The sequence below is a fragment of the Coloeus monedula genome, assembly GCF_965178545.1.
Source record: "Coloeus monedula genome assembly, chromosome: 20".
In the NCBI taxonomy this organism is placed as follows: domain Eukaryota; kingdom Metazoa; phylum Chordata; class Aves; order Passeriformes; family Corvidae; genus Coloeus; species Coloeus monedula.
Window position 1 is genome coordinate 6,308,197 of NC_138800.1, and position 10,613 is coordinate 6,318,809.

Sequence of the window (10,613 nt, forward strand, 5' to 3'; positions counted from 1 at the left end):
TGAATCCTAAAAGCTGCCTGAAAACCCCACATCTGTGCGAAGTGACCATCACACAGCATCCTCCCTCCAGCCACTTGCGCTCTCCCACGCTCATTTATGGGCACTTAAAATTATCTGGGGACAAAACACCATGAAAAAGCTCCAGTCGTCAGGAGAGGTTGGGGCTGCCCCCGAGCTGGACCCCACAGTGGGCAGCAGCCACCCAGCCAGGTCTCAGCCTGAGACAGTCTCCTCAGAGAGGGCTCAGTGCAGAGCTTGGTTTTTACTGACCGTTGCCTTGGAGCCTGTCTTGCCTGGTGGTGTTCCCATGGGAGATGCCATGGAGGACACAGCGTCCTGTGGCTGATGGGACGCTGGGGGCTGCAGCACCAAAGGGGTTGGAAACACCCTGTGGTGTTGGGATGTCCGGAAGACCAGTGAGGAAACAGTGCTGCTCTGTCCCCTTCTCATCTCAGCGGTGCCTCAGGGAGCTGTGAGAGCTGTTGAGGCTTCTCTGAGCAGCTCCCAATTGTCCGACCACATCATCCAAAGGCGTTTGGGGAGCAGAGCCACAGTGCCTGGTCCACGAGCACCTCCTCTGCTGCGCAGGGCCCAGGATCTTGAGCCACAAGAAAAGCCTGGATGCTCTGTCAGTGCAGACCCCCCTGCAAGGTACTGAAATAGCCACGTTCACCCTCCACTTGCTCCATGGGCTTGGCACTGCTCCCCCTCGCAGGCGAGGGGGCTATTCCTCCTTCTCCCGCTGCACGTCCCGCCTGGATTTGAAGAAGTCGCTCCGCAGCAGGCGGTAGAAGAGGATGATGTTCATGGGTGTCATGATTGCCATGCCCACCGTGCCCACAGCGTAGGTGGCCGGGGGCACGTTCTGGCGATTGAGGAAGAGCCAGTGGGTCATCCAGGCCAGCGTGGCGATGCGGAACACCACGTAGGTGCCCAGGTTGACGACGCTGTTGAGGCGGTAGCAGGTGGTGTGCACCAGGTTGGCCATGAGCAGGATCTGCCGCAGGTGGAGGAAGATGGAGTTGATCTCCACCAACAAAGCCACAAGGGCAAAGCCGACGTACTGGTGGAGCAGCACTGCAATACCAAAGCAGACAATCACCTGGGAAGGAGAGACAAGAGGGGCTGAGCCCAGGGGCTGGTTGCTCCCAGCTGTTGCAAGCTGGAACTCTCCACGCTTGGGCACAGAATGGAGCAGAGGTGGAAAAGACCATCTGCAGTGCCAAACCACTGGTCATCCCTGCAGCATTGCAGCCTCTGGCACCTCCCCACCATTGCATGAAACCTGAGTGGGTTTTTTTGTTCCAGCAGGAATAGAAGGAAAACAACTCTCTAAGTCCCAGGTTGAGACAAAGCAGCCTGACCTAACCCTGCTGTTTGTGGCCTGGGGAATGCAGCCCGTTGTGGCCCAGCAGGTTTTTCCACACACAGTGAATGGACAGGAAGGGAGACTGTAGCCCAGGGCTACGGCTGCTGCTGGCTCAGGGCTTCTCCCCAGAACAGACATCCTGCAGGGATTAGGTGGCCTTGGTGCATCAGAGAGCCCCAAGGGATGCCCCCATCGTGGCCTGAAGCACCCTGGAGCTGCTGGGTGCTGCAGCAGAGGACAGGGCTGCTGGGGACAGGATTCCTGCCCTGCACCCTCCCTGCCAGGCAGGGGGACAGGCTCTGCCTGCCCATGCTTCAGCACACTCAGTCCTTTGGTTTATGCTATTAATGCTGTTCTCTGTATGGGCTCTGTAATGAGATTATCTGCTCCCTGCTCGTTAAGTCACTGTCTTGGCTTGAATTAGCTCTATTGTGGAGATGAACTTTCGGCTCACCAGCAGCAGCCAGCAGAGCCCCAGGGCTCACTGAGAGAGCAGGTCTGACCACTGCCTCCCCTGACTCATCCCAGGTGAGTGTCAGCACTGTCCCTGTCCCCCTCCCCAGGCCTTGCACACCCCTGAGCCTCCCCTGAACCCCACAGCATCTCTGCTGCTCAGCTCTAGGCTGTGCCACCCCCGTGTCCTGCAGCATCCACAGTCTCAGCATCACAGAATTGTTTTGGTTGGGTCGAACACTCTGGCACCTGGGCATCAGAGGTGATCAGAGAGAAACCCACAGTGGGCACAGCAAGACAAGCAGAAGGCACTGGAGCGGGAGTCCTGCACCACAGCTGCTCCAGCCACACCAGCCCCAAAGGAGAAGAAAGCACCCTAGGGAGCGGGAGGTGGATGGAGGGGGTGTGCAGCCCTTCCTCGAAGGTGCTTAAGAGGGCAAGAGCCATAGGAAGTGAGCTGCTCACCTGTGCCAGCGGGGACACCGGGGTCACTGCTGTCAGTGACACTGTTGTGGATCAGCCCAGCTCTCTGCCCCCCATACTTTATGTACACATGGTTTTTTCCTACCCCATTTTTGGGTGCCTTTCTGCAAATCCTCAAAGAGTACAGAGTCCTGCAGGATGAAAAGGAGCTCCCAGCCCTGCTGTCCGGGCTGCTCTCCCCAGGAAATAAAATCAGAGATATTTTGTGGCAGGAAGGAAACGCCCACACTAACAACAGCAGGAGCCCCACTCGTGTCCCCTATCCCCAGCCTCGCTGGTGGTACCTGTGCTGGTGCACTCACCACAGAGTGATGAAAGAGCAGCTCCCAGGACTGATGAAGCTTCTGATTGCATAACATGTCCACAAAGTCTTCAAGGAAATAACCTGGGGTCAGGGAGTCCATGAACAAAAAGGGGGTCAGGAAGGGCTGTGCCAGCGAATCCCCCCTGCCCCAGTGGGCTCTGCACCTGACTGGGCTGGGCAGCTCCCCCAGGGAAGTGATGGTCACATCCGTGTGGGTGGGAAGTCACACACAGAACAGGATCACACACAGCAAAAGAAGGAAATTGGTGTGTTTTGAGTCCCTCTCGCAATCACTCTGTACAACATACTCCCAGGAAGAGGCACCAACTAACTCCACCAACCCCATGTGGGCACGTTTGGGATGCCCCAAGGCCTGGCTCCCCCCGAGGACGGTGGAGGGCAGCCCGGTGCCCAGTACCTCCTGGCTGCGGGTGCCGTGGGACAGAAAGGAGCCACTGTCCTTTGCCAAGAATAGGGCGATTGTTTGAGGTGCCTGAGACATCGCGACATGGCTCGAGGGGCTGGTGTCAGGCACCGACGAGCGCGTGAAGACCCCCGGGGGGATAGAACAGGGCACGGCCCACTCGCCACACCTCACCTACAGACACGGCGACCAGGCTGTGCGCCCCGGGCGGGTGTGTGCCCACCAGATCCTTGGACAGCTCGGGGTGGAGGTAGAACCTGTGGGGAGAGAGGCTGTGAGTGTCAGGCAGTGCCTCTGCTTCCCCATTTCCATCCCAGTGTCCTCAGTACCCACCTGGTTCTGCCGACCCCCCCCCAGAGACCTCTTGTCGCCCTGCTCCACCCACAGCCACCCCTCTCCTCCTGTTTTCCCTGGAGACTCCCTATCCCCTGGTGCCTCCCTGTCCCTCGGACCTTCCTCCCTCTCCCAGTGCCCTCCAGTCTGCAAGTCCCCACGCTCCCCAAGGTCCCCAACACCCCCATTTCCTTTCGTGCCCCCTTGGCCGCAGGTTCCCGTCGGGGTCCCTGGACGCCCCATTCCCTCCCGGTGTCCCCCGGGAGCCCGGTGTCTCTCCGGGGCTCCGCGGTGCCGCTCACCCGGCCAGCGCCCCGCCGCCGCTGAGCACGCTGTGCGCCAGCGATGTCCAGATGTTGCGCCACTTCCAGCGGTTGCGCCGGGCCGAGGGCGGCGGCGGCACGAGCCGCTCCAGCCCCCGGTTCAGCAGGCGGAAAGCGGCGAAGGAACCGGCCACCACCAGCAGCCCCGGGCTGAAAGCCATGGGCATCCAGCGGCCCGCTGCCTTCCCCGGGCTCCCATGGGACCGGCCTCGCTGCCCGACGGGGTCCGCCTCGCCCAGCCCCGGAGCCCGCCCTGGGCAGCGGCACCGCCCCGGGCACCGCCCCGCCCTGCCCCGGCCGCGATGCGCATCGCCCGGGCGGGGGCACAGCGAGCATCGCCCCCGAGGGGAAGGGCCGGGGGCTGCCCCGCTGCTGGGGCTGGCAGTTCCCGCATCCCCCCGCGCAGGGATGCGGACACGCAGCGGCAGCGCTTCCCGTCGGGGCGTGGGACACGGAGAGCGGGAGGACGGGAATTGAGCCCCCGGGGATGTGTCCGCCTTCCCCGGCATCGCACGGCAGAAGCGGCGCCAGCCTGGAGCTGGCTGAGAGCGTGGCACGGAGCGGGGAACGCGTGTCCCGTCGCTCTGCGGGAGCTGGTGGCACTTCCCTCGGTCCCCGGAGGTTCCTCCCCCACTTTGGTGGCACCGAGTGGCCGAACGCCTCGCCCATGAGGTGCTGCGGCCGGTGCTCCTTCACCTCAAAGCATCCCCGGCAGGTGATGCCCGCCACCGTGATTGTTTCCTTGGGCAGAAGCTCTCCAAGCCACCGGTCACCCCGGGTCAGGACCCCCCCAGACCACACCACCGGGGCTGATGGGCACACAGAGCACGGAAAAACATCTGATTGCCTTGCCTAAAAATGCTCTGCTCTGTTATCCCCCATCCCCCTGTCCCATGTCTGATCCTGAGAGGAGCTCCCCTGATGTCTGGGATACCCCAGCTCTGCTGTCTGGAGGTTGTGGAAATTCACGATCCCGTAGCCACAATTTTAGTCCTACCCTACAACTATGCTGCTTTTCCAGCTTCCCGTAATTTGATCGCTCTCTTGTTGCTTTTTGATGTCTCCAGCAGAAGCTGCTGCACAGCCCTCGCTTCCCCTTCTGCCGCCGGGATGAGTCACCGTGTACACACCGATTAATGTCAAACTCTACCTCTCCTTTGAGGTATTAATTTTGGATGAAATCTTCTACTTCCTCTTCGCTGAAACAGAAGCGTGTGGAGCCTGAGCTCTTAGTTGCTGTCCTGGCTCTGGGGTGATGGACACAAAAATATCAAGTACACACGGATGGAAGGGGCGCCGAGTGATTAAATCGAATTGGGAGATGGGTGAGGTTCTTTTCCAACCTAAACGATTCTGTGTTTCTGTGATAGTCCCAATTGGTAGAAAAGCATCTGTTCATGCTGCACAAATCTGCTTAAAAGCCAGGCAAGACAATGTACTTTCATAACAGTTACGTGGCAGGGAGACACTGCCTGAAGTAGTAGGCAGCCCTGAGTACTCAGGAGATTTTAAATAATCTCGTGTATTAGGACTCGAAGGATCACACAGGCTAATCTGTTACTGAGAAGACCAAATGTAAAGACATTTTTGTTCAGCATAAGATGTGCTGAGGAAAGAGAGATGTGCCTTGGAGACATGCTGGGCTGCTCAGGGCACTGAGGAGAAAAAGCGTTTAACAATTAATTGAGTATAAAACTGCATAGAGCCGGTTTCCAAATGAGAAGTCATCCGTGGTGGTTTAGCCTCAAAAAATCTTGACTGCCCCTTTCCCTGGTGACACCTCTGCCCTTCACCTGCCTGCACGGAGAATCCCAGACCATGGAATGCCTGCAAGCCCAGCCCCGTTTCCCAGGGGCTCCTCTATTTGTGGTGTGTTTACCCTAAAGATGAACATTCAGCCAGGCTCGGGGACAGGAACAGTTAAAATATTTCTGGAGACTGGAGAGCTTTTACCTACCACTTCTTCATGGGAGGAATTTAAGCCGTGATTAATTTAGCCTCTGATTCAAGGACTTTGATCCCATTGCTAGAGCACTACCAACAGTTACATATAAACTACTTTTTTGTTCATTTTAGCCCAGATTTTACTTAACTTTACCAGGACTTCCATTGAGCTGTAGTTTCTTACAACCCCGATTCCAGCCTTTTCTCCTTGTCTTCCTTCCTCTGCAGCAATGGCATTAACCGGGGGCGGTTTTGGAACTGGAGACTTCCAAGCCCAGTTACAAACAAGTCCCTTGACAGCAGATCAGGCCAAATATTCAACCACACGCCACAGGCTCGGGAGCCAGGCTTGTCCCAAAAGAACCCGAACGCAAGAGCAGGGACGGGAGCTCCCGGGCGCAGCTGCCACAAGAGGTCCCTGCACGCCCGCTGGAGAACGGGGAGCCCGATCCGATGGGATTCCTCATTCCCACCTATTTGGAGATACTGCCTTTTTCACCCAAATTTCCAGAAGTTTTCCGGCTGTCCCCAAACGACCTCGTTTTCTGCGGGGAGGCAGCTCAGCCTGGTGCCGGGTGGCTGCCGGTGCCTGCTCCCAGCAGGGCTGGGGACTCCTTGCAGATACCGGCAAGGACGTGCCCAGGTCCATCTCATAATACCACGGGCACCACAGCTAATCCCATAGCGGGGGCTTTCCAGCAGCACTCGGGGTGTAAATCGAGGGTACGGAATTTTATTCAATAGCTGGACAGTCGTTTTTGTCTCCCTTTCCCAGGCTGGAGTTTCTCTGCAGCACATCTGAGAGATGAAGCCGTTTTCCACAAAAAAAAAAAGCTGACGGTTTAGTGGTAATCCACCATAAGAATTCTGCCAGTTGAACTCTGTCGCCCCTAGATGCTCCCCACTACTCATGGATGGGGGTTTGGGTGTGCTTTTTGCAGTTCCACCATCCCTTCTTTAATGAGGAGCCCACTCTGCTCCCAAATGCCACAGAGGACTCACCGGAGCCAACAAATGTGGGAGCCAGGCACAAGTTATGCTCCTGTTTTTGGAAAGCCTCCCTCCCTTAATCTGCCTGTCCGCATCCAGGGAGTCATAAAACCCATCTGCTCACCTAATGCCAGACCTGGCTCACACCTGAAGTAATCTGAGGAGTCCAAGAGCTCAAAACAAATCAAGCAGCTTGGCTTCCAAACTTTAATTAGCTGTTGTCTCCATCCCTCTCTAAACTGTGTCACCACTTTGTCTGCTTAGGCCATAAGAAGTTAGATATGTAGGAATGCTTTGTATATCCACATCTCCATTCAGGAAGTCTGGAACTCCACACTTATGAAAGGATCTACTGTGCAAAACGCAGGTTCTGCATGGCAAAGCATGCCCAGGCATTGCAGAGGCAGCTGTGGAGAGAGCTGAAATCAATTCAGACTTGAGCATCTACCCCTTCCAGCCAGGAACATTTTCCTGATGTGGAAGCTGGATATTCTCCAGGTAGAACTTGCTGTGGACATGGGAGAAAGGGATTTCAGTCTCTGTGAGTGTAGTGAGCAGCTCCAGGATTTAATGCAAGAAATGCCAAAATGTGCAGCACTTCACCGCTGACCTCAGGACCTGAACTCATCTGGCAGAGGAAATCATCTGCGCTTGCACCTCAGCCTGTCCATTCACCCTGGCCAGGTCTGCAAGCTCCCTGTCCTGAGGGAAGGCTTTCCCTCCCACCTCCCACTGTTTTCACCAGCCCTGCAGGTGTTCTGCTGCCCAGGCTGCTCATCCTTCCTGAGATCATTCCCGCAATACAATATCTCCTGGGAGCTTTACAGAATCAGGATGTTCTGGTGCCAGATGCCAGTTGCAGACTGGGCACAGCAGCTGCCTTCTGCAGCCTGGCATGTGGGGATGTTCCCAAACCACCCAGGTGGAGTCTGCTTTGCCCACATGATAAATGACCCCAGGGCAGGTTGGTCTGGATACTCTTCTTTTGGCCTTCCTCCTTTTTCCCAGGACTGGAAGGATATTTTTCTTTTCCTCAGGACTTGGCACAAGGGACTTGTTGGAGAAACCTGTGTTGACAGCAGTGTCCCTAAGGATGCTGCAGGCTCAGCTGTTTCTCAAGGGCTTGGGCTGGAGCAGCTGTCATGAACCGGTGGCACGAAGGATGTGCTCTCTCCTCACTCCAGCTGCACAGGTATGCCATGGGATTAGCAAAATTCCATTGAGAACACACTGACTGGCAAATCCCCTCTGAGCACAGCAGCACGGGCAGTTCCCTACAGTTCTCTGCTTCCAGCAGCTGCCATGCCCCAAATATTTCAACTTTCTGAACAGTTTATGTGCTGTTATTAGCGAGGTTTCAGGTTCCTTCTTTCCTTTTGCAATGTTCACCGTGGAGAAGTGGTGCCAGGTGTCTGCCAGGCGTGTGTCCCATCTCTCACCATCACCAGACACGAATGCTTAGGAAGAAAATATGAAACACCACATGTAATTATTCTTACCCTGTAAGCAAATCCATCCCACTAAATATTTCCTTTTCCTTGTCTTCTTCCCTTGTGGGATAAACATTTTTTTCTGTGTTTAATTCACCAATCTCAAGTTTAAGTAATTTTTGATGAATATGCATGTGCTTTATGATTACCTGATGATGCATTTATGACTACATGGGGTTTTTTTGCATTTCAGACAGGTTAAGAATGAGTCCTCCAAGGTGGAAGCACATCCCAGCTCCTACACCCAGTTCAGCATCACACCCTCTGAGCCCACTCAGTTCCTCCTATTTTACAAATACAAGCACAGGAGCTTCCCCGCTGCATCTCCTGCTGCTGTTGGCTCCGCAGCTTGGAACTGGTTAGGTTCCCTCCTGAATTCTCTTGTTATTAATATCACAAACCAAGCTGTTCTGAGAGCAGTGCCCCATTAATCACTTCAGCTCCGCTGCAGGTTTCACCTCGCTTCCTCTTCCTGCCACTGAGCTGCTTTCCTATGATTTGACTCTGTGGGTGCTGCTTGTTAAAATCAGCGGGTCTGGTAGGGCAGAGAAGGGCCCTGAGCTGGGTGAGCTGGGAAAAAGGTGGGAAAAAAGATGCATCCACACAGCCATGGCATGAAAAAATGTGCTACACCAGCTGATGGTGGTGGGAACTTGAAGGGAGGAAAGTTACACCCCTTAAATCCTTGCCTCTAAACCTGAGTTTTCTGGAGGGCCAGCAACACCAAGGAGACACAGCAGAAGTGAAGGTATCTAAAATAAAATCCAAGGTCAGCTCAGCAGCTCGTGTGACTCAGCACCAACGTGGGTGGCAGATCAGCTCACAGATATCTGATGCCCACCTGGGCTCTGTTTGTGGTTGAGGGCACCACTTCCTTTTCCTCTCTTCCTTCCTGTGTTTAATCCTGACTTGTGCTACAAGCAAAGTAATGAACCAGTGAATGAACTCTAAAACCCTCTGAGTAACCACCTCTGGTTTACCTAAAAAGGGCCAAAAGATGTTTACAGAGCATCTTCCTGAAAATCTGCCTCCAATCCCATCCCAGTCCCTCGAGGGCATATTGTGTGTTCCTGACACACACCAACATCCCTGCAGCCAACCCAACCTTCTCTCTGAAGGGCATCCAATGCCCTTTTCCGCTTTCTATCCTTTGTCAATCACCTTTTCTATATCCTTTCTATCATCCTTGCATCTGTCAGGCATTTTGTTTTGCCCTTTTCCTTTGCACTTTACAAAAGCCTTTCCTGGGTGCTCGGCTGCATCCAGCAGCATCCATTGGCATCCAGCAGCCAGATCTGCTGCTCAGCCCTGCAGTGCAAATGTCCCTGCACAGGATCAAGCTCCACCTGCCTCATCCCAAAGCTGCACGCCTCTGTACCTGCCCCTTTGCCTGTTCGCTGCAGATTTCCATCTGTGAGCAAAGGTTTTTCCAGCGATTTCTGCTGAGTCAGAGAACGCTCCGCGAGGGCTGCTGCTCCTCCACGTGGGAACGTGCTTCTGGGGAATAATTACAGAGAATTTAAATACGGACATTTGGCAGCCAAATTGCTTCACATTCAGGCTCCTGGCCAGGAGGGCAGAGCCCAGAAGCTGCTCATTGGTGCTGTGAGAAAATTCCTCATTCCTGTGCCCATCGTGGGTGTGCAGAGCCCGTGGGCTGGGATTATCCGGACACGGCAGTGTCCCGGTATCCTGCTCTGGAGGAAGGGGTGCTCACGGCTTACAGGGTTCCATGAATTGAACTGCTTCCCAAATAATCCTGCCTGCACTTATCCAGCATCCTGCACGTGCCTTCTTCTCCGGGTCATACCCACTAAAGGATTTTTATCCCCCCTGCTGCTGGATTTGGGAAGGTGCTGCTGGCAGGGAGCTGATCCCTGCGGATCTCCTGTTCTGCAAGGGAGATGATGGAAGCACGCTGTTAGTAACTTTTTCCCCCCTTAATTTTTGAGGCATATTTTAAGTTGTGAAACATATTGACTGTGAAATAGAGATAAGAACAAGAGGAGACACAAACAGTGTAGGTGTTACTCCCGGTTTTTTGCAACTCCCACTTCGTTGTAAAAATAGCACAGCAAGCAGCACCCTCCTGCTCCATGCCATCCTTCACGGGCCAAGGGATGATGGGATCGTGTGCCTGGACATCAGTGACTGAACCAGGAGCAGAGCTGGGATTTAAGGCACGTGCAGAGCTGCTGAACACTTCATGCTCCTTAAAATCAACAGAGAAAAATCCTACCCAAAGATCAAATTAAAGAATTTTAAACGTTGTTGAAATATGTAAAAAGTAGCAATAACATTCCAAAGTGCTGCAAAAATGCGTTGTGTTGAGCTGGAATGCTTTCCATCAGGAAAAGGGGCAGTGGGAAGGGACCGTGGGATATCACTGCATCCCCTCGAGTTTCTGGTCGCAGTGCCCACGACACACCCCATCTTTACACCACACCTGTGCCATAATTCCTATGTGCCCTCAATTCTTTTGCAACTCTAAACCCCAGCA

The 10,613-nt window shown here is 54.6% G+C and overlaps 1 protein-coding gene across 1 annotated transcript; it reads right to left on the reverse strand.

Annotated features, from left to right (window-relative positions):
* Window positions 1-724: 724 nt before the first annotated feature.
* On the reverse strand, window positions 725-3,856 carry TLCD2 (TLC domain containing 2; the record flags this gene model as incomplete). Its single annotated transcript, XM_082294920.1, has 4 exons — window positions 725-1,102; window positions 2,608-2,690; window positions 3,208-3,290; window positions 3,669-3,856. 4 exons carry the CDS (start codon window positions 3,854-3,856, stop codon window positions 725-727), a joined length of 732 nt encoding a protein of 243 aa, XP_082151046.1.
* Between the last annotated feature and the right edge of the window lie 6,757 nt (window positions 3,857-10,613).